The 22,599-nt window shown below is 54.3% G+C and overlaps 1 protein-coding gene across 2 annotated transcripts in view; it reads right to left on the bottom strand.

Moving 5' to 3' along the window:
* Window positions 1-22,599, bottom strand: part of PCSK6 (proprotein convertase subtilisin/kexin type 6) — a 169,440-nt gene that overhangs the window by 101,199 nt on the left and 45,642 nt on the right. For both annotated transcript variants that reach the window (XM_008269785.4, XM_051822269.3), the window contains exons 3-6: window positions 11,790-11,900; window positions 11,217-11,360; window positions 9,461-9,537; window positions 7,558-7,646 (exon numbers count right to left, since the gene is read on the bottom strand). In XM_008269785.4, the coding sequence (XP_008268007.2) occupies window positions 7,558-7,646; window positions 9,461-9,537; window positions 11,217-11,360; window positions 11,790-11,900 (421 nt within the window). The remainder of the gene's footprint in view (window positions 1-7,557; window positions 7,647-9,460; window positions 9,538-11,216; window positions 11,361-11,789; window positions 11,901-22,599) is intronic.

Genomic DNA, 22,599 nt, shown 5'->3' on the forward strand with positions numbered 1-22,599 from the left:
TGTATATGACACAACGTGTAAGAAACATGTACAGTGTTCCAAAGAAAGGCGGTTAAAGTTATTGCACTGTGTAAACATGTAGTCCACAATTTAGGCATTTGAAAATACATCCACAGATTCTTCAACACCTTTTCAGTCAGAAGATGTAGCCCACCTTCCTGCCTTGAGTGCATGGGAGACTTGTGTCTGCTTCTAACGGACAGAGGGTGGCAGAAGAGAAGGGGTGTGATTCCAGGACCAGGCCATGGCTGACGCTGCTGCTTCCTCCTGCCTTCTCTCTGGGACTGTCTGCGACGTGGAAGGCCGGCTCTTGTGCAGGCAGACGCTCAGACAGTGCAAGGAGAAAGCCACGCGTGGCGAGAATCAGAGCCTCCTGCCAACCAGCAACCAGCAAGGGTACCAAGGATGCCAGCTAACGGCCGCGTCAGGGACCTGACTTGGGAGTGGACGCTCCAGCCCCCATCAAGCTTTCTCAGTATTGTCACAGCCAACAGCCTGACTTCCATGTTGTCCGTGACCCTGAGCCACAGCCACTGAGCAGGACCAAGGTCTGTGCTGGAACAAACGTTACAAACATCTGTTAAACAGCTACATTTTGGAATGACCGACATGTAGCCATGGAGAACCAATGCACAACCAAACCGGTAAAGAAACAAACCACAAGCTTTAGTTTCAACAACAGCAGAGTTGCTCCTATCAGACTAATTCTTCTAAAGATAATCATTACAAACGCTGAAAAAATATTTATTTTAAAGAATCCAAGCTTTTAAGGGCACTGGGGAGTAACCAAAAGAAGGCAGAGCACACGGGGGTTCTGGGAAGAAGGGATGTCACCAGACTTTTCCCGAGGGAGCTCCCATTCCTCTCAGCACAGAGGGTAGAACCCAGGAAAGTGTAACGTTATCCCCCTGGGGAATCGCAGACGCTGGAAACCAAGGGAGAACTCGGACAGGAGAGGAGGACATGCAAACCGCCCGAAACCACTCAGCTGCCCCTAAACGGTCCACGTGTGGGCAAAAGCGAACAAGTCCAGGAGGAAAACAACAGCTGAAAGACAGAAGGAGCCGAGCAGAGATTCCAGCTGCTGCCCATTGCAGGGACCCAGTATGGGGTGTGTGCTGCTAGGTCAAAGGTCTTGGTAAACATTCCACTGAAATACCAAGGGATCATGGTATAGGAGTAAAGATTCTGCGCCTGGGCTAAGGGATATTCCTTAAGGCTAAGGGGAAATCGAAAGAAACCAACTGTAAAAAAAAAAAAAAAAAAAAAAAAAAAAAAACCAGAACAAATTCCAATGTAACTATTAGAACAAAATTCAACCATATTCAAAGAAACAGAATCCAAAGATTACACAATGTAACATAACAATGCCAAATGTATAATAAAAAATTACTAGACCCGTGCAAAGGAACAGGAATATGTACCCCATTGTAAAGAGCAGAATCAATCATCAGAAACCTAGTTACTGTGATCAGTACAAAAGACTTTATGTCTTACAGGCGTGCTAAAGAGTTTAAAATAAAAGATAGATACAACAGGTGAAGAGATGGGGAAATTCAGGAGAGATTGGAAACAGTAAAAAAGAGAAAAAAGAGCCAAATGTAAATCATAAGACAGCAAAGTGCCATCTGTGAGATCTTAAAGAATCTTGGGATGGAATTAAGGATGGACTTGACTGAAGAATGTGTTAGTGAACCTGAAGAAAGTCTGATATCAATCATCTAATTTGAAGCACACAGAGAAACAAAAGATTCTTTTTTCAAAGATTTATTTACTTATTTGAAAGTCAGAATTATAGAGATAGGGAGAGATGGGGGAGAGAGAGAGAGAGAGAGAGAGAGAACAAACTTCCACCAGTTGGTTCACTCCCCAAATAGCTGCAATGGCTGGGGCTGGGCCAGGCTGAAGCCAGGAGTCAAGAGCTTCTTCTGGGTCTCCCACATAAGTGCAGGGGCCCAAGCACCTGGGCTATCTTCCTCTGCTTTTCCAGGCCACTGTAGCAGGAAACTGGATGGGAAGTGGAACAGCAGGGTCTCAAACTGATGCTCATATGGGATGCTGGCACTGCAGGTGGTGGCTTTACCCACTGCACCACAATGCTGGCCCAGAAACAAAAGATTTAAAAAAATAGACACGTGAGGTGTCAAGCAGTCTAACAACTAACTGGTTCCGAGGGAAATGAGAGGAAAATGGAATGAAAAAAATCTGTGAAGGAATATTGACAAAAATGTTTCCAAATTCAAGGGAAAGAGAGCCCACTAAGAAACACAGCAAACCCCAAGAATCATATTCAGAGAAGTACACAAAAGGACATTGTAGTCAAAGGCACAAATAAAAGAAAGAAAAAAATAACATTATAAAAGCTGTTCATAAAAAAGAAGAAAAGGAAACCCAAATGCCATTACATAAAAGAAATGAGGATAATGGCTGACTTGGCACAAGACACAATGCTCCCCAGTAGACGATGGAGCAGCAACTTTAAAACATGCTCAGCAAAAATTCTTCCAGAAATGAAGAAAAAGCAAAGACAATTATAAACAAACCTGAGAGAATTTTTTCACCAGGATATCTGCACTTCAAAAACCACTGAACGGAATTCTTCAGGCTGAAGAAAAATGGAAACAGGATGGAAACCTGAAGCTGGGGAAATTCAGAGTGGAACATAGGTGGGAACGTGTGTTTCCTTTCACGACTAAGTTAAAGTTACCTGAGTATTTAAAGCAAGAATAACAGCAAGGCACTACGGTTTTATAACATATGACGTACAGTGTTACAGGACACAGTAAGTGTGAATTGAAATCATCTGTTTGAGATTCATATATTGTACATAAAATAATATACAGGGTGAACATCTGTGATACGAAAATCTGAAATCTGGGTCCGGCACTGTGGCGCAATAGGTTAATCCTCCTTCTGTGGCTCTGTCATCCCATAGGGGCGCCTGTTCTAGTCCCGGCTGCTCCTCTTCTGATCCAGCTCTCTACTATGGCTGGGGAAGGCAGTAGAAGATGGCCCAAGCCCTTGGGCCCCTGCTCCCTCATGAGAGACCCAGAGGAAGCTCTTGGCTCCTGGCTCTTGATCAGTTCAGCTCCGGCCATGGCAGCCATTGGGGAAGTGAATCAGCAGGTGGAAGACCTCTTTCTCTCTGTCTCTCCCTCTCACTGTCTGTAACTCTACTTCTGGACATGCAAACAGGGAAGAGGAGGGGAGGGAAAAGGAGGGGAAGGGAGGAGAGTTAAGGGGAAGGGGAAGGGAGGGGAGGGGAGGGGAAGGGGGGGAGGGGAGGGGAGGAGAGGGAAAGGAATCTGAAATACTCTGGAATCCAAAACTTTCTTGAGTGCTGCTGTTATGCTACAATCGGGAACTTCCACATCTGCTCTCCTGTGATGGGTCACACGCAAAAGGCAGGTGCTGTGGTGTAGCAGGGTAAGCCACTGCCTGCGGTGCTGGTATCCATATGGGTGCTAGTTCAAGTCCGTCTCTTCCACTTCCAATCCAGTTCCCTGTTAATGGCCTGGGAAAGCAGTGGAAGATGGCCCAAGTACTTGGGTCCCTGAACCCATGTGGGAGACCTGGAAGACGCTCCTGGCTTTGGCATCACCCAGCCCTGGGTGCTGTGGCCATTTGGGAAATGAAACAGTGGATGGAAAACCTCTCTGTGTGTGTTGCTTTCTCTCTCTCTCTGTCACACACACACACACACACACACTCTGTAACTCTACATTTCAAAATAAATAAATCTTTTAAAAACAAGGGCAGGCGCGCTAAAAATGTATAAAATTACCTTAATTCTATGTGTATAACTTATATGTGAAGCAAAATGGAATTTTGTGTTTAGATTTGAGTCTAATTCCCAAGATATTTTATTATACATACGAAAATATTCCAAAAATCTGAAAGAAAGCTCAAATCTGAAATACTTCTTGCTCCCAAGAATTTTGGACAAGGGATAGTCAACTATTAATCCCAGAAAAACTGGGAAAAATCAGGATAAACATTATAGCCTCTTGAGCAAAAAAGTAAAAGGAAAAAAATGACAGAAAGAAGTTAGCTCCAAGGCCAGCTCCAGGGGCATTCAGAGGGATTCCCTGCCTGCGCTAGCACACTGGAAGGGAGGCCATGCCATGCTGCCCCCCCCAGCCCCCAAAGGCTGCCTCACACAGGGGTGGGCTTAGAAGGCGTGGCAGGAGGGAGGGGTGGCTGCCTGCGTGCAGAGACTAAAGCCATGTCCAGCAGCTTTGAGGCCACACACTATCTATCGGTCCTTGAGTCAAAGCCAGCCTCCACATCACACCTGCGTTCCTGCGTCATGGCCTCAGCCCCAGGCTCCCTTTGCCCCCAGCTCCATGTTCCACAGCCTGCTGATTTCTCCACATCCTGTCCCGACAGTGGAATCCTTCCGTGCAGAGCTCGGGCAGGCCCTGTGTGTCTGCCTTCACGGAGCGCCTGCCTTGAGGCTCCTGGGTTCCCTATCTGCCCCTCTCATTTCAGACTTTGTTCCCCTACGGTCTTCCCCAAGACACACGCGGAGTTCCTGGAGGCCCCGACTGCGTCTGTCATCTTTCTTTCCTCCCTCAGTGTATCCGCAAAGAATATGCTCAAAGGGCACGTGGACACATTCAGTGTATTAATTTAAAACATTCCTGTTGGGGCCAGTGTTGTGGCTCAGCAGTTCAAGCTGCCACCTGTGACGCCAGCACCCTGTCAGAGCACCTGTTTGAGTCCCAGCTACTCTGCTTCCAATCCAGTTTCCTGTAAATGTGCCTGGAAGGAAGATGGCCTGAGTACTTGGGCACCTGCCACCCATGTGGGACACCCGGCTGGAATTCCTGGCTTTGGCCTGGCCATCTGGGGAGTGAGCCAGCCCATGGATGGTCTCGGTGTCTGTCTGTCTGTCTGTCTCTCTCGATTTGCCTTTTTTTGGTGTTTAAATCCCTGTTCCCAAGCCCAGCAAGGGGAGGTGCTCGCCACAGACTCCGGGAAGCCTGGGTCTCCACTCCTGAGTGGAGGTGGAGCTGCCCGATGAGCAGTTCTCTGGGAGGTTCTGCAGTGCGTCTCTTCCCTGGACCGCCTCACTCTTCCCTGCCTGCATCACCCCGAGTCCTGCCACTAATGCTCCTCCAATGCCACCTGCAGGCACAGCCTCTGGGGGTCTGTCACTCTGAAGACAACATCTGCAAGGTCCGAGACGGGGGCTAGGAGTCTGCTTCGAACAGTGTCCAGCTGATGTCCTGGCTGCCAGCCAGGGGCACATCTAGGACTGCCAGGATTTGGAGGAGCAAAGCTCACACAACCCCATTATGGACCGAACACAACTTGGTTCCCCCAACTCAGGGAGACATTTAAACCCCAAAGTCTTATGTTAACCGTTAATGGATTGGGAGCAGTGTTGGGGTGCCGTAGGTTAAGCTGCCACCTGTGACACTGGTGTTCCCTATCCCCTATGAGGTCAGTTCAAGTCCTGGCTGCTCTGCTTCCAATCCAGCTCCCTGCTAATGCACCTGGGAAAGCAGCAGAAGATGGACCATCTACGTGGGCCCCTGCCACTCACGTGGAGTCCCAGGTGGAGCTCCTGGCTCCTGGCTTCAGCCTGGTCCAGCGCCGGCTGTTGCAGCCATTTGAGGAGTAAACCAGCAGAAAGATCTCTCCCTATCTCTCCATCTCTGTCACTGTGTTTCAAGTACATAAAAATAAATGTTTAAGAAGCCAGCTAGAGGGCCGGTGTTGCGGCTAACTAGGCTAATCCTCCGACTTGCGGCGCCGGCACACCGGGTTCTAGTCCCGGTCAGGGCGCCGGATTCTGTCCTGGTTGCCCCTCTTCCAGGCCAGCTCTCTGCTATGGCCCGGGAGTGCAGTGGAGGATGGCCCAGGTGCTTGGGCCCTGCACCCGCATGGGAGACCAGGAGAAGCACCTGGCTCCTGCCATCAGATCAGCGCGGTGCGCCGGCCGCGGCGGCCATTGGAGGGCAAAAGGAAGACCTTTCTCTCTGTCTCTGTCTCTCTCACTGTCCACTCTGCCTGTCAAAAAAAAAAAAAAAAAAAAAAAAAAAAAAGCCAGCTAGTGGGTTAATGCTTTAACAGTGGATTAGAGTCAAGTCATAATCTAAATTTGACAGCTGGGAGGTGGGCCCAGGGGTAGGTCTTTTGGTCCTGGGGGCTTATCCTTGGCAGGTAGCTCTCGAGAGAGGACTGGGTATTCCAGCTGAGTTTCCTGGGTTGCCATGGGACGGCCCCTCTGCACCTGCTCTGCCACCATCAGCATCCATCAGCCAGACCATGGAGCCAGCTGATCTTGAACACTGAACTTCCAAACCACTGACAGAAGTAAGCCTTGTCCTCAGGAAGATCTCAGGTACTCTCATTAAAGTAACGAAAAGCTAACCAACGGAAGCCCAAAGCTGGGCTCCACCCCTCACTCAAAGCAACACGAACATCTTCGTTCTCTCTCCTGCGGGTTCCTGCATCAGGGAGCGAGGAGGCCAGCGGCTCCCTGCAGGCCAGGCTCCGAGTCCACGCTCACACACGTGGTGTCCGACTTCAGCGCCACAAGAAAGCCATGTCACTGCCACTTTCCCCAAAAATGCAGAAAGCTTATGCAGAGCTAGTTTGTGTATCGTCCAAGGGCACACAGCCGGGGTGGTGGGAATGGGGAAGGGGAGTGGTGCTCAGGTCAGCCTGATTCCACCGCACATGGGAAGGCTTCTTAGGGTTTCTCGCTCATCATCAAGGCTCCAGGGAGCACCCCTACATCTCCAGAGGACTGAGGCCATCAGCTGAGACTCCTGATTTGAACCCAGACTCAAGGACACGCCCTTGGGGCTGACACCTGTCACAAAGAACCACAGATCCTGGCTCCTTCAAAGATCACCCAGGGAAAAGTAAGTAAAAGCCTGGGACCCTCTTTCTAAACACAACTAAAGAAATCCCCCAAGGACTGAATGGCCCAGCAACCCCCGGGCCCAACCCCCAGCCTTGTGCTGCTTGTGAGCAGAGCTGAGAGGCGGCAGCCCAGCTGTCCCTGGAGTGTGTATGAGAGCGGCCACGCCTCTCAGGTGAGGTCAGCAAGCGCTGGGCTCCCTGGCATCTCAGCCCCTCCCTACAGAGCTTCTGGCTAAAGCAGAGGGGCAGGGACAGAAGAAGTAGGTCAGCAGGTTCAAGTGGGAGTCGGGACTTAGAAAGAAAGGAAGACTGTAAATCTATAGGGGAAGAGACAGAGGGCCAGCCAAGGGCTAGGAGCAGGAGAGAACCATCACGGCCATTTAGGGGGGTATCTGACAGTCAAGAGGCCAGGCTAGCAGACCCAGAGGAGAAAAAGAGGGGGCCTTTCTCAGGGGAGCTGTGATGGCTTTGCAGGCAAAGCTGTGAGAAACTCCTTTCTCTGGGCCCCAGCACGTGTGCTGCCTGGGCCCCAGCACATGTGGCCTTGCTGCTGCTGGTCCAGGGGTTTGGCATGGCCATGGCTGAAGGACATGAGGCTGCTGAGCCTGCAAGAAGGGCACTCTATGGCCCCCGGGGCCCCAGGCCGCTCAGCTCCCAGGCTGCACGCCCCAGCCTTACCTCCGATTTTCGCGTTGTACGCTATGCCCACGATGCAGTACGAGTTGTTGGCTGAAGCAGCGACTTCTCCCGCACAGCGAGTGCCGTGTCTAAAGCAAAGGAGCAAACACGGTGAGGACCCAGCCCAGCAAATCCTAGAAAACTGCATGCATTGGCAACAAGAGTCAGCTGTCCCCAGATCCCACTGCCTTTCTCGTCGCCACCCTCAGCTGGGAGGGAGCATCAGGCCGTGCTGTGCGAGCTGCACACACCTGTGCATGGGCTGTCTCTTGCAGGACGCCTCCCCTCGCCCTTCAGTCGGGAGCAGGGCACCTGCTCTCATACTCTTGGCCCTGGACTTGTCCCCTGCCTCTCGTCACTTCTGCTCATGGGGCAGGGACCGTGCTCCGTCAGCTCTGTGTCTCTTGGGACTGACAACATGACATTTGGCACACGCAGGTGTAGCATCAATGCCTGCCTACCTGATGGCATGAAAGAACAAACCAGCACTGATGTCTCAGGTCTCGCCGCTGTGTACCTAGGGCGCCCCTCATCCCCCAGGACGGTCCCCTCAGCACTCCTACTGCCGTGTAAGCAGGAGCTAAGGAACCATGGACACTCCATAGCAGGGAAGAAATTACCAGAATAACCTATCGCTGTGCTCAGTAATGACTCCATTCTCAATGTGCCACCTTGGGTCAATTTCTCCCATGGAGGCCGAAAAATGGGTAAATTCAAACAGCACGTCTCTGAGAAGAGTCCACGGGGACCGAATCATTGATTCAAGTTTAAAGCCGCCTTTAAAAACGGGTCCCCGTCTGGCCCTCTGGAGGGTCTCAGCTGTCATTCCCTTCAACTTGCTTGGCCCTGGAGCTAGGGCCGGACACAGGGCACACGGCTCCATTCGATCCCGCCCTTCAAGGGTCACTGCGTAGGCGCCGGATCACTCCTCCCTGCTCCTGCGGCCCCAGGCGGCCTCCCGGTGGGAGGGCAAGGGCACCCTGAGACGTGAGGCAGGCAGGCAGCCCTGGCAGTGGCCTATGCGGGCCCACACGGTGTCACGCAGGCCTGAGTCAGATCAACCTCGGCTAAGGGACGCTGGTGGGAGGGCCGGGCTAGCACCTGCTCCAGAACTGGGGGAAGAATGCAAGGGCGCTTGGGATTTTCCTCTAAACATTTTCAGAAGAACGCTAAGGGCTCAGGGCTTGGGGTCTACTGGCAGAGAAAGAACAAGCTAGCTGCACACGTGCGCATCCAGGGCTGGGGCTGCCCAAGTCCCTTTACAAAAGGACGGGCCCGCAACGACCCCCACAGCGCCCTGGGCAGCCGCTGCGCGGATCCCTCACCTGCCCTCTCCCCAAACCTCACACCAGTCCCAGGAAAGAGGGCGGCAGCTCCTGGGACAGCCTCTAAGACACAGAGTCCCAGCAACGTCCCCCAGTGGGCAGGAGGCCCCGGCCAGTGAGTGACAGAGCTGGGGTTGGTCCAGCATCACTCAGGGACCCTCTACCTGGCTCAAGAGGTCCAGGATGGTGTCACCAACACTCAGGCCCGTGACCCGTGTGCTCCAACACACCACGGCTGTCTTACCCCAGCCAGCCATGGAGACCTCCTCGACCTCCACGTTATTCTTTCTTGAACTACTTCAACACGGTTGGAAACAAGAAACAACCTCCATTTCTAGCTGAGCAGCAGAGGCTGCACCCCTGCAGGAAGAGGCCGGCTCCGCAGAAGCCTCAGTGGCCTGAAGGCTGGTGTGGATGTGGCTTCCAGCTCCCGGATAAAACCCCACCGGACAGCGCCCAGGCAGGTGGAGATGCGCCCTCCGCCCCAGCCCAAGCTGTCTCTGGGACCGCCCTGTGCAAGGTGTAGCCTGCAGGGAGAGCGGCGGGGAAGCAAGGGGAGAGGGCACAGAACGACGTACTTATTCTCATTGCTGGCGTCGTACCGCGGGGACGGGTCATAATCGTTCCCGTTGACGTCATAGCTTGCATAGGAGTCCTAGAGAGAAGACACAAAGAGGGTGAGCCAATGGCACAGCCCTTCCACAGCTCCGTCGCAGGCCTCTCTTGGGAAAGAGAGGAAACCACACACAGGGCTTTCCTCGAACTACCCTCGTCCGTGGCTTTTCTACGGTGGTAAAGCAGACACCATACGAAACTCCTCATCTCAGCGGGTGCACAGCTCGACAGCACTGCGTACACCCTGCTGTGCAACCCTCACCTCGCCCCTCTCCAGAGCTCCTCAACCTGCAAAACGGAAACCGTCCCCACACCTCCTTCCCAGGCCCTGGAGGTCACCGTTCTGTGTACATGACAGCTCTGTGTGTCTCCAGTCACTGGAATCCCACAGTGTTCGTCCTCTGTGACGAATCTGCGTCACTTAGCATGTCCCTGAGGCCCGTGCCCATGGCGGCAGGTGTCAGGCTTTCCTTCATTTTATATTTTCAATATGTATGCTTTTGTCTACATACTTTTAACAGCAGTAGCTCACATAATTTTGTATCATAGGGGCCGGCGCTGTGGCACAGCGGGTTAACGCCCTGGCCTGAAGTGCCAGCAACCCATATGGGCGCTGGTTCTAGTCCCGGCTGCTCCTCTTCTGATCCAGCTCTCTGCTGTGGCCTGGGAAAGCAATAGAAGTGCACCCACGTAGGAGACCAGGAAGAAGCTCCTGGCTTTGGATTGGCGCAGCTCCGGCTGTTGCAGCCATCTGGGGATTAAAGCAGTGGATGGACGACCTCTCTCTCTGTCTCTACCTCTCTTTGTAACTCTGTCTTTCAAATAAATAAAATAAATCTTTTAAAAAATATATCATAAAAGCTTTCTGGCTTTATTGACATAGTCTCCAAAACTCATTTTTTTTTTTAAGAATTTATGTATTTATTTGAGTCAGAGTGAGAGAGAGAGAGAGTCAGAGACAGAGAGAGACAGAGAGAGTCTTCTATCTGCTGATTCACTCCCCAAATGGATGCAATGGCCAGGGCTGGGCCAGACCAGGATGAAGCCAGGAGTTGGGAGGTGCACGTCGGGTCTCCCACTTGAGTGTAGGGGCCCTATGATGCTTTCGCAGGCACATTAGCAGGGAGCTGGATTGGAAGTAGAACACCTGGGACTCGAACCAGCTTCCGTACAGGCTGCCAGTATCACAGGTGGCAGCTTTACCCACTACACCACAGCACCAGCTATCAGATGGACACAATGTGGCTGACTACACCACCTCCGGTACCAGGCTCTTCAGAGTATCGAAGGACTTGATAATATTTACTCTCTACTGGGTTCTCTCCGTCACCCTTATGAACCCACTGAATCCACAGTGATGCTATGAGGTAGCCCCCTTTCTTGGCCCCATTTTACACCCAGCTTCCTCGGGGTCTCAGAGTGGTGCCAGGGGCTCACGTGCTAATCCTGTAACTGCTCCTATCGTTAAAGTCCACACAGTGACGGGCTCTGTGACGCGTTTAATTCCGTAAGCTCCATTCTGAGCAGTGGGTGACTCCTCAAACCCATGCTGGCTCCCTCGGCAAACCCTCTCTCCTCGGCACCTGGCCAAGCAGCTGGCAGCCTAGCGCTCGCCTGAGGAGTGGGAGGCAGACGGGCACTGGCTGCTTTCTCCAGTTGACTGCGTCTCAATGGCCCGCACAGCCGAGCCTCCAGGCATCCGCTGCATGGTGAACTTACATAGTTGGGGGCCAGGTCAGGGTGATTGCGCTCTATGCCATCATCCAGGATGGTGACCACCACGTTCTTCCCCGTGTAGCCCCTCTTCCAGGCTGCCTGCACGTTCATTTCCGACCGGCAGCGGCTGTTCCTGTCGCCACAGTGCTGCGTGTACAGAAGACACAAAGCCCCCCGACATGGACCCTCCGGATGCGGAATGGACACCCAGGGCAAACCCACAGCTTGTGCTTGCAAATAAACAGGAGCCGCCCCGGGTCCCACCTCTTCCTCCCTGGAAGCACAAACGTGGAGGGGCCCCTCCCTTTCTCTGCACCTGGCACCTGCCTGTCATCCCCCCTCCCTTCAGGGGCTCAGCCCAAGGTCTGGGGTTCCCCAGTTAGCCCTACAGACTGCATTAAGAGACCCCCCGGACTTCCACCACTTTGGAGAGAATTCACAAGGTGGCTCTCGTGCTGCCCCGCCTCGAAGGAGGGGTTTTGCACTCAAGCTGCAGCGTGACCGCCTGGAGCTGTCATGCAAAGTCAGCTGTGTTAGGGGAAGCGACCCGCGCCAGGCCAGGGCACCGCCACTCACCATGTACCACATGTTGGACCAGATGGGGTCGTTGAAGTAGAGTGCCTGCGAGTCGCTCCGCACCTGCCTCTTCACCCGGCGCTTCACTTCCTGCTGCTGCAGCCACTTCACCTGCCAGGAAGAAACGAGGGGACGGTCTGCTAGGGTCTGTGTGTGGGCCGAGCACGTCCCCAGAGGTTCACGTGCCGGAAGCCCGGTTCCCAGCGGGGCAGGTACAGGCAGCAGGACCTAGAAGAGGCGGGTGATTCCGGAAGGTAACTGGGTCACAGAGACTCCACCCTGGGGAGGATCAGTGCTCATGGAGCAAGTGAGTCTCTCGTGACTGTGGGCTGTCGCAAAGCAAGGCCACCCAGGCGCTGGGCCCCTCCTGCACGCGGCCGTTTCTCTTTCTGCTTCTTGACCACACTGGGATGCAGCCAACCAGAGACCACGCAGAAGGGCCACCTAGTCTCGGACTTTCAGCATCCAGAGCTGTGAACCAAATGGACCTTTTCTTCATCAATACCAGCTTCAGGTTTCTGTATCACGACAGAAAACGGAGTCACAGAGGCCAGCATTGTGGTGCAGCAGGTTGATCCACTGCCTGGTAACGTGCATGGGAAAGCAGTAGAAGACGCCCAAGTGCTTGGGCCCCTGCACCCACGTGGAGACCCTGATGGAGTTTCAGGCTCCTGGTTTCAGTCTGGCCCAACTCTGGCTATTGAGGCCATTTGGGGACTGAATCAATGGATGGAAGTTCTTTAACTCTGCCTTTCAGATAAAATAAACAAACCTTTTTCAAAGAGGAGGAAAATGGATTAAATCTGTTTTTAAAACAATCTCCTGATTTTCTATAGCTGTCTAAGGTGTTGTATAGCTGTGTCCTAGTAGTGTTTTGTAGCTAGTAGGGTAGGGTGCATTGTAGGGTGGAATATCTGTGTCATAATAGTGTTTTGGATGGTGAGTTCCAAGGGGACATTTTTACTTCATTTCTTAAAAAGATTTATTTATTTATTTGAAAGTCAGAGTTATAGAGAAAGCGGGAGAAACAGACAGGGATCCTATATCCTCTGGTTCACTCCCCAAATGACTACAATGGCCAGGGCTGAGCCAGGCTGAAGCCAGGAACCAGGATCTCCCACATGGGTGGCAGGGGCCCAAGCCCTTGGGCCATCCTCCGCTGTTTTTCTCAGGCCATTAGCAGGGAGCTGGACTGGAAATGGAGCCGTTGGGACACAAAGCAGTGCCCATACAGGATGCTGGCCTTACCCACTACTCCACACGCTGGCCTCCCACTTGTACTTTAGAGTGACCATATTTGAAAAGTGAGAACTTGCATGCCTTTGTAGAAGGAGAAATACCACCACTCTGTAGATTATAAAGTCATTCTACCAGCGGAAGGTGGGGGAGGAGGACTCGTGAAATTGCCAATAAACTATCTGATGACCCTTGTCCCCTCCCCCAAAGGAAATGCAGGTTTGGAGAGAGAGGGAGTGAAGGGAGGGAAGACACTGTGGCCGAACTGTCATTGGACGACGTCTCACAGTGAGGGCTTGAGCAACTAAATGCTGGAAATCCATTCATTGGAATTGCTGGCAGCCACTAGAAACGAGGTACTGAAGCATGCACAGAGAAAAATCTAGAACGGATACAGCAAACTATTAAAAGCAGCAATGCCTGGATGCTGACATTATGACAAATTCAAACATTTCTAACTGCTCTTGGGATTTTACACAATTCTTTCGACTGTCATAATCTGCCTTCACAACCAAGAGATGAAGTCTGAGAGGTGGCACAAAAGATATTTAAGAGAGGGACCAGGGGCCAGGGTGTCTGGGTCAAAACCCAGGGCCACGTTCCTGGGAAGCAGTCGGCTCTCCTCCCTGGCCTCCGTTTGTCAACCACAGACTAGGGATCATCCCTTGTTGCCAAAAGGGGTAGTATAGCCAGAGCCCAGTATTAGTGCTTGGCACACAGCCAGCATCATTGTCAGATGTCGATTTATTTATGTGTTTATCTGAAAGGTGGAGACAGGGGCCAGCGCTGTGGTCTAGCGGGTAAAGCCGCCATCTGCAGCGTCGGCATCCCATACGGGTGCCAGTTTGAGTCCCCACTGCTCCACTTCTGATCCAGCTCTCTGCTGTGGCTGGGCAAGCAGTAGAAGATGGCCCAAGTCCTTGGGCCCCTGCACCCACGTGGGAGACCCAGAAGAAGCTCCTGGCTCCTGGCTTCGGATCAGCCCAGCTCCGGCCATTGCGGCCATTTGGGGAGTGAACCAGCAGATGGAAGACCTCTATCTCTCTCTCTCTATGCCTCTGCCTCAATGTAACTCTGCCTTTCAAATAAATTTTTAAAATAAAAAAAGGCAGATATAGAGATATAGACACAGAGAAAGAGATCTCCCATCTGCTAGCTTCTTGCCCCCAAATCCACAAAAGCTCAGACGGGGCCAGGCCAAAGCCAGGAGCTGAGAACTCAGTCCAGCTTTTCCCACGGGCCTGCCACCCAAGGTGTGCATTAGAAGAAAGACGCAACTGGGGGTGGAGCTGGGACTTGAACCTCGGTACTGATGTGGGGTGCAGCCGTCCCGAGCAGTGTCTCAGTCACTAGGCCCAACACCTGTCCCCCAAAGACTGCAGAAAGGGAAGACTGCAGCCCATCTTGGAGGGCCTGGGATCAAGGCCCAGCCCCTCTGCTTTCCATCCGGCTTCCCGTTAGTGCACCTGGGAGGCAGCAGATGATGGCTCAAGTACTTGGCTTTCTGCCACCTATGTGGGAGATCAGGATGGGGCTGCTGGCTGCTGGCTCCTGCCTGGCCTAATCCTGGCTGTTGAGGCCATTTGGGGACTAAGCCAGCAGGTGGAAGATCTCGCTGTCTCTCCCTCTCTTGTCACTCTGCTTTTCCAAGGTGGAAGGAGGAGGAGCCCAAGGTGATTCAGAGTCTAGGCCAAGGCAGGGGACTTGAGGCTGGTCCCAGAAGCTAGGACAGGTGTCAGGGTAAGGAGCCACCTGAGGCCGAGAGGGCAGGGGGCTCCCCAGGAGCACTGCCAGCTCAGGACTGATGGTGGGTTGGTCGCTTCACAAAGCCTCTGCGCCAAGTCTGAGATCATTTATAATGCCCCTGGCAGGTATCTCCAGGGAACACAAAACCAGGAGAGCCTCTGTTCACAGTGGCTGCTGAGGGCAACTTGCAACTGCCCCAACTAGAGAGCTCTGACCTTGTGTAAAATACCGAGGCCTGTATCTCACAGCCTGTCCACCGTCCTGTCATAAAACCACAGGACTGCATCCCTCTTCCCAGGCTGGGCCCAGCACCCCCAGCCAGCCCCACTCGTAGGGCTGCCCACCAGGCAGAGAAGCAGGTGAGAGGGTGGCTCACCCTTACCCTCCACCCCCAATCATCTGGCATTGGCCAGAGGGCACGAGATATTCCCTGGTGGGATGGCAGAGCCCCCGGCCCCTCACTGTTGCTGGGCTCAGGTTAAGTGCCCCCCCCCCACATCCATACAGTGCTCTGAGGGGCTGTGACAGCACCAGGTCTGCAGCACGGTGCTGGGGGGTTCTTGCTGGCTTGGTTTCAGGGGCAGCCTGCTCAGTCGAAGTCTCTGGCCAAGGAAGACTCTGCCAGGCCAAGGGGGCTGAGAGATTATGTGCCAGGGATGGGGGGTTCTGGACCCCGACTCTGTGGAGGTGGAATCCAGGGGGCCAGTGCAGTCACGGAGGCGGGGTCAGTCAGTGGGCATGCGGCTTCCTTGTCCAGGCTCTTTGCCCATGCCCAGGAAAGTGCTAGGGGATCCCACACCCGACTTGCTGTGCTAGGGGATCCCACACCCGACTTCCTGCCCAGCACAAAGAATGCGGTTTCCCCGTGTCCTCCTTCCCTGATTTCTCTGGACAATGGGCATTCTGTGCGTTGTCTACCCAGCTGCTCACTCAGCTACAATGTACTGGGTATTCCTGAGTGTCTGGCACAAGGTACCTGGAATACACCTGGTCCGGTCCAGGGCCAAGGTGCCTGGCCCTGCTTCCCCAGCTCCGGCTGAACCCAAAGTCCCCCAGCCACTCTGGGGAAGGTCAGCCGTGTGCCGATGACCCAAGTCACTGCAAGTTGAACTCTCATCCAACAGAATCAGAACCTGCCCACGAGCGAGGGGCACCCTTGACAGACCCTTCAGGGTTCTCGTTTTGTGAGTGGTAATGCAGCGTGTGATGGAGGGCTATGGCCAGAGTGCAGGCGGAGAAGGACACGCATACCTTGCACGGTCAGCTCTCCGTGCGGGGAGCAGTGGCCATGCTTCCCTGTCACTCCATGTGCAAGCTGCCATCAGGGTCTCTTCACCGGGCCCCTCCCAAGCTCCCTGCGGCTCAGACCTCCTCTTAGCGGAGGAGGCATGGGGGGAGTCAGTGGTGCGCACTGATCCATGTTTCAAAGCCCCAACACCTGGGAAGCAAAGCCCTACACACGAGTTACCTATGACCGAGAGCCTGCAGCAACACAAAACGACATTGTTGTGGCTGAGGACAGACAGCAGGAGCCGGGGTTGTGCGTGGGGGCTGCCATCTTCTCGTGTGGAGACTGCTCCCTTTCCAAAGCCCTGAGACCACGGGATCGTGGGAAGGGGAGCTACTGCTAGCAAGGAAGCTCCTGCGCATTCTAGCCGATTCCCTGCGGGTTTAGGGAAAGCGTCATTAAGACATGGATTGTGGCCAGCGCCGCAGCTCACTAGGCTAATCCTCCACCTAGTGGCGCCGGCACACCGGGTTCTAGTCCCGGTCGGGGTGCCGGATTCTGTCCCAGTTGCCCCTCTTCCAGGCCAGCTCTCTGCTGTGGCCAGGGAGTGCAGTGGAGGATGGCCCAAGTGCTTGGGCCCTGCACCCGCATGGGAGACCAGGAGAAGCACCTGGCTCCCGGCTTCAGATCAGCGTGGTGCGCTGGCTGCAGCGCGCGGGCCACAGCGGCCATTGGAGGGTGAACCAATGGTAAAGGAAGACCTTTCTTTCTGTCTCTCTCTCACTGTCCACTCTGCCTGTCAAAAAAAAAAAAAAAAAAAAAGACATGGATCGTGAGAGGCACACATCTTGGATTCTCTGGGTGCGCTTGCCACACAGTAAGATGTTAGGGTGGCCAGGGGGATAGAGACACGGGAGGAGACAGAGGCAGAGGCTGGAACAGTGCAGCTGCCACAGACCGAGGCGGCTTCTCTGGCACCCTCTCCAGGAGCCTGGGAAGGACACGGCTGCCGACAGAGCAGCCCCGACTCGTGCTCGCTCACCAGGACCGTGAGATGGTCAGTTTCAGCTATGCTAAGCCCCACAGTTTGCAGTATTCATTATGGTAACCCTAGATGACCGACAGGGGTTCCAGGCACTGCCTGAATCCTGGCTGAGGCCACAGCCTGGGGGGGGAGTGTCCCCAGCCTGTGGGGGGTGTTTCCAGCCTGGGGGGGGTGTTCCCAGCCTGTGTCGGGGTGTTCCAAGCCTATGTGGGGGGTGTTCCCAGCCTGGGGGGGAGTGTCCCCAGCCTGTGGGGGGGTGTTCCCAGCCTGTGGGGGGTGTTCCCAGCCTGTGGGGGGTGTCCCCAGCCTGTGGGGGGAGTGTCCCCAGCCTGTGGGGGGTGTTCCCAGCCTATGTGGGGGGTGTTCCTCTCTTGCTGCTACTGACTGAGGAGGAGGCTGGGGCCTCCTGAGAGGGGTGGGTCCAGGTGGCCAAGGCTACAGCAGGTGCCCCGGGCTGGGGAGGGGGCTGCAGGCAGAGGCTTTTTACTGCTATTGAAAACTGGGAGCAGCAGTCCCGGTGTACTCAGGGGTGCCCCTCTCCAGCCAGAAACACCACCCATACCAAAGGCCTCCCAGACCACACCTCTCAACCTGACCACTTCTCTCCCCTGCACTCTGCTGGGCACAGGATCCCAAACCTGCTGGCATCTCCAATTAAAGCCGCCCCAAAGGGAATCTTCACTCACATCCTGCTCCTACTGGCCTTACAATGCCTCTGCTCTCCAAGTCAGAACAACCTGGAATCCCCTCTAATGACCGGGTCTCACAGAATCCCCTTGCAGTGTCAGGGTCCAGGCCCTCCACGGGTTGCCATGGCTACCATCCCCTGTATCAGGACAGTCACAGTGGCCTCTGACAGGTGCCCCTGCCTCCATCCTGCACGTGACGCCACGTGACAGATACCTGGTGTAAACTGGACCTCCTGCACCTCACAGCCCCCAGGCCACCCACAGTGCCCGGGGCCTCCTTCGCCTGCTCTGCCTCCTGGTGCGGCATCGCGGGGCAGCAGCCTCGGCTGTTTCTCCAGTCTGGGCCTTGCAATGGGAAAGCCTTTCTCTCCTCACTGGGCCGACCTGGATCTAAACTTCAGCCCTCACCATCTGGAAGCCTCCGGCGCCCAGGCTGGACAAGGCAGGCCCTCCCTCTCAGGCTCCTGGCTTTGACTGGCCCAGCCCCAGTCATTGTGGCCATTTGGGGAGTGAACCAGCAGGTGGAAGATTTCTCTCTCTCTCTCTGTTTCTCTTCTCCTCTCTCTAACTCTGCCTGCCAAGCAAATAAAAAATAAATCTAAAAAGAAAACCCTGCTCCCTGTTATGGGGTATTGAGAAGAAACTTAACCTGCTGTGGTGTTTAGAGATGGGGGCGCTGGGAGGTGACAAGGACTAGACAAGGTCATGGGGCGGCCCCTGGTCCTGGGGATGCCTCCAGCCTCCTAGGGACTGGGCGCTTGACCTTGCACCTCCGGAACCCGGAGCCAGAACGTTTAGAACTCTTCAGAATTTGTCCATCTGCTGCACTGCTCATTAGCCACAGAAAGGAGCCTGAGACACGCCCAGCAGCCCCTGCGGTGCGGGAGGCTGCGTCCCTGCGGAGACCCTCCCCCACCCCACCAGGCACTCCCATCAACACTGAGTGCACTCCCCCACAGGCAGGAGCCACTCAGCGTATGCAGGTCCCTCTCCACTGCCGGGCCCTGGCTAACGTCACACCGGGGATGTGGGGGACCGAGCTGAGCTCTCGGCCGGGGCCGTGGTCCCTGAATGAACGAAGGGTAGCCAAAGTGCTGGAAATGCCAGGAGCTGCGTGGAAAACGGTGTGGGCAGGGGTGCATAACCTCTCTCTGGTCTGGAGAGAGAGAGAGAAAACAAGCCCACTAGCCCACAACCTTCGCCAGCTCCTCCAAGGGGCCTGTATCCCCAAATGCTTACGAACCATCAAGCTACGCTGGTCTCACGGAGGAGGGAAGAGCAGACGTGACAAATGTCACTTCTGGAGGGCAGTGGGGACCAGCACCGAGAGCCAGCACTGGCTAAAGGGCTCCACTGGGCCCCTGGGGCGGGGGAGGGGGCTGTCAGGCTCCTACCTAACCCCACAACCCCTCAGTCCAAGGGCAACAGAGGAGGAAGAGAAGGTGGAGGGACCAAAGCAAAAAGAGAGATTCTAACAGCCTGAGACCCTCCCAATCACCATGGCAACTGGGAACCCAGCCCTTCCTGTCCCTCCCCCTTCCACACCTGCAGCCCAGAGAGAGAGAGAAACAGGCTGCAGACCATTTAGGGACCACCCTGTGGGAGAGCCCGGATTTGCAGTCTTTGGAAATGACAGCCCTGGTTCCCCTGGAGCTGGAGACAGGGGAGCGGGTGAGACACACCTTGGGGAAGGTCTCTTCTCTCCTCTGCCTATCACTGGCCTCCACCCACGGACACCAGGCCCAGCAGCCAGAGTCCCACTCTGCTTGCTGTGAGCCCCCTAAGTGCTTATGCTGAACGCCCAGGACCTCAGAATGGGACTGCATTTGGAGACAATTTTGGTTAAGATACCATAAGGCCACGAGGGTGGACCCCAGCCCCTCTGAGCGGTACTGGCCTCAGCAGAGGAGGTCAGCACAGACACACACAGCGGGAGGAACACGGGCGGACCCAGCGCATACACGGCCACCTTCCGTCATCTCTCCTGACCTTGGACCCCTAGCACCTGTACTCGGGAGACGACGTTTCTGTTGCGCAAACCACCACCGGGCACTGGTCAAGGCCGCCCTGGCAAATGAACACCCCTGCGAAGCCAGACCCAGCCAACACGCCCTCGTGCAGCCTCGGCCAGCACCTCCCTCGGCGTGGCTGTAGCCGCACAGAGCGCGGCTTTGTTCACACAGGCTCCCGGTCTGCTTTAACCAAGGTGGCCCACTATGTTCTTTTGAAGCATTCCTACGGAAGGCAGCTGACAGGTGACATAGCCACAGACAGAACTTGCGCACATGAACCTAATCTGTGCAAACTGAGACACAGTTCAATAAACCCTCATAAGCATCCACCTACTATTGACTCTATAGCTGCCGAGCCTGCAGGGGACTGAAAACAACCCAGACGTGCAGCGCGTTTCATTGCATCAGTGAGAGAGGGCTTGCATGTGCCTAACCAGGAGCCAAGTCAGTTCGCTTCTCACAGCCCCTCCCCACCCTGCCGCCCCAAGCCTCCCAGCGCAATCTGCAGATCCCCTGCCAGCCCTGTCTCTGTCACTCTGTCACCAGCTCCCAGACACACACCAGCCATCACTCCCACCAAACACTGCCCCGTGTGCCCTCTCTAAACCCACAACTGCTAGGGAGAGCAGACAAGCCGGAGGACTCTCCCCGGGAGCTGCAGGGGGGCTGGGGAGGAGAGTGGGGTGCAAAAAGGAGGCGTGAGGGCCATTCCAGAGGAACTTAAAAGCCAGGGCTCAGAGGCTGCAGGAGGCCAGACCAAGGAGGGTGTGGGCGGGGCCCTGTACTTCACATCACCCCTCGGGAGCAGGGCCAGCAGATTGACAGGGGCCAAGGGCGCTTGGGAGACCAGCAGTGCAATGGTCCGGGTGAGAGATGACAGATGCCTCCCTGGGTTAGGGGTGCAGGCCATGAGGGCAGGCTAGAGCCAGGCAGCTCATGGAAGCCTCCAACGGAGGGAACCATGCTGGAGGCTTCAGGCTGGCCTCGGAATTCAGAGAATGGTCTCTGAGACACAGCCGGGGTCCCTGTCGCTGATCTGGGTTTGGGACAGAACAACTTGGAGACATTCTGGAGACATCTCAGGGGACGTGCTAGGCACACAGGTAAGCTAGGAAAACAGCATCTTTTAAGGTGTATTTTAAGACTCAAAACTTTGTTGCCAACTTCTGCCAGCCACTAGGACCGGCTGGGTTGTGCTGAACACGTGAAAGGACAGCTTGTTACTTCTTCATCCCAGACACCAGGGACAGGAGTGACCGTGTCTGTGACCACTGGTTAGGACACCTGAGGTTCCCCGTCTCCCTGTGGCAGCAGCCGCCCCCGCCCAGCTCACTACAGTTCATCGCCCCCTGTGGCCCAGTCTGCTCACTTGCTGTCTCTGTGACTTTATTTGCCAGGAACTTTTTGTTTGTTTGCAGTTTGAGTGGCTCTAGCACACACAACTATCAGATAAAATTCCATCTGTGGCCGATGGAAACATCGGCTCTTTGCGTTGCATCACCGCTGGAAGAAACCTGAGCTCCGATTACACTCTGGGGGCAAAGTCCCAGCCTACAGAACAGAAGGCTCGCTCCAGTCTCGAAACCGTTTTTTGCAATTTGGGAGCTTTCAACTATGAATGGGAAGCATGGAACCAGAGGCTCCCACTGCCCCCGGAAGGAGACCCCGGGGGCCTCCCTAATCACATCTTGATCCTTCCATTCTGGCCACCAAACTGGCTGAGGAGGGAAGAGAGGAGAGGGCTGAGCCCAAGTCATCCTGCTGAAATGTAAGGTTTGGAAGACGCAGGCAGCAGCAGCTAACTATAAGCCAGCTTGGAGCAGGACCAGAACGAGTAATTTAAAAAAAATTTGTGAGCCCTTTCAGCTATTGGCTGATGCGTTGGTAGCACCCACCCTTCTCCAGACTTTTGGCAAAACAGCAAGTTAAAAACAAATGCTTTCAGTTTGGTGAAATGACAGCCCTTGGAAAACCCAGGGACTGATACAGACCTCGGAGAACACTTGAGCCGTTCTCGCCAGGATGGGCCGAGCAACCACACAATCAGCAGAATGGCCCTTTTCAAAGATGGTTAAAAAAAAAAAAAAAAAAAAAGGCACAACATTTCAAGGTAATTGGGAGTGCAAGGAGAACTATGGCAGAATTCTGGGACATGATCAGTGCCTAAATGTGTAGGCGTGAGTGTGTGTGCGCACACGTGGAAGAGTGTAGTGTGCGTGTGTGCACACGCAGAGGAGTGTCGTGTGCATGTGTGTGCACACGTGGAGGAGTGTAGTGTGTGTGTGTGTGATTAAATAAGAAAATCCTGCCTTGCCTCCTCTCCCCCAGCCCGCCCCTGTGTGTTTCGTTTTGTTTTAACAAACGCACACTCAGTTTTTAGTTGACTATGGGGAGGATCGTAAATTCTATCAGTTATTGGAGCACTCTTATACAATAGTGACTGGAGCTAATTAAAACAAAGAGCCATCTGTATTCAATCGAACTTTATCCTAAGCCCTATAACATTCATTTCCAGTTTGGTCATTCAAAGGCAATGGTAACTTTGCATTCCAATGTCCCTGAATCACGTTAACCCATCTTCGCCTTTTGTTAATAATACTAATGACAGGGCTCTCTGCAGACGTCAAGGTGCCGCACAAGCGCTCTGCTAAGGAGAGGAGACCGTTCCGATGCACTGCAATGCGAGATAACCTCCAACACCGATCGCAAACCGTTCGTTTGGACAAACGTTGAATCAGAGTGACCAGGCGCAGTAAACATTAGTCAGACTGATGGCTAATTGATTTGGTTTGCCTTAAAACTAGACTAATTTTCACCGAGGTATTTCAGTTGCAATTCTGAGTTCTTAATTGGT

Source organism: Oryctolagus cuniculus, chromosome 12, assembly GCF_051225735.1.
Source record: "Oryctolagus cuniculus isolate XC-2025 breed Fujian yellow rabbit chromosome 12, ASM5122573v1, whole genome shotgun sequence".
Lineage (NCBI taxonomy): Eukaryota > Metazoa > Chordata > Mammalia > Lagomorpha > Leporidae > Oryctolagus > Oryctolagus cuniculus.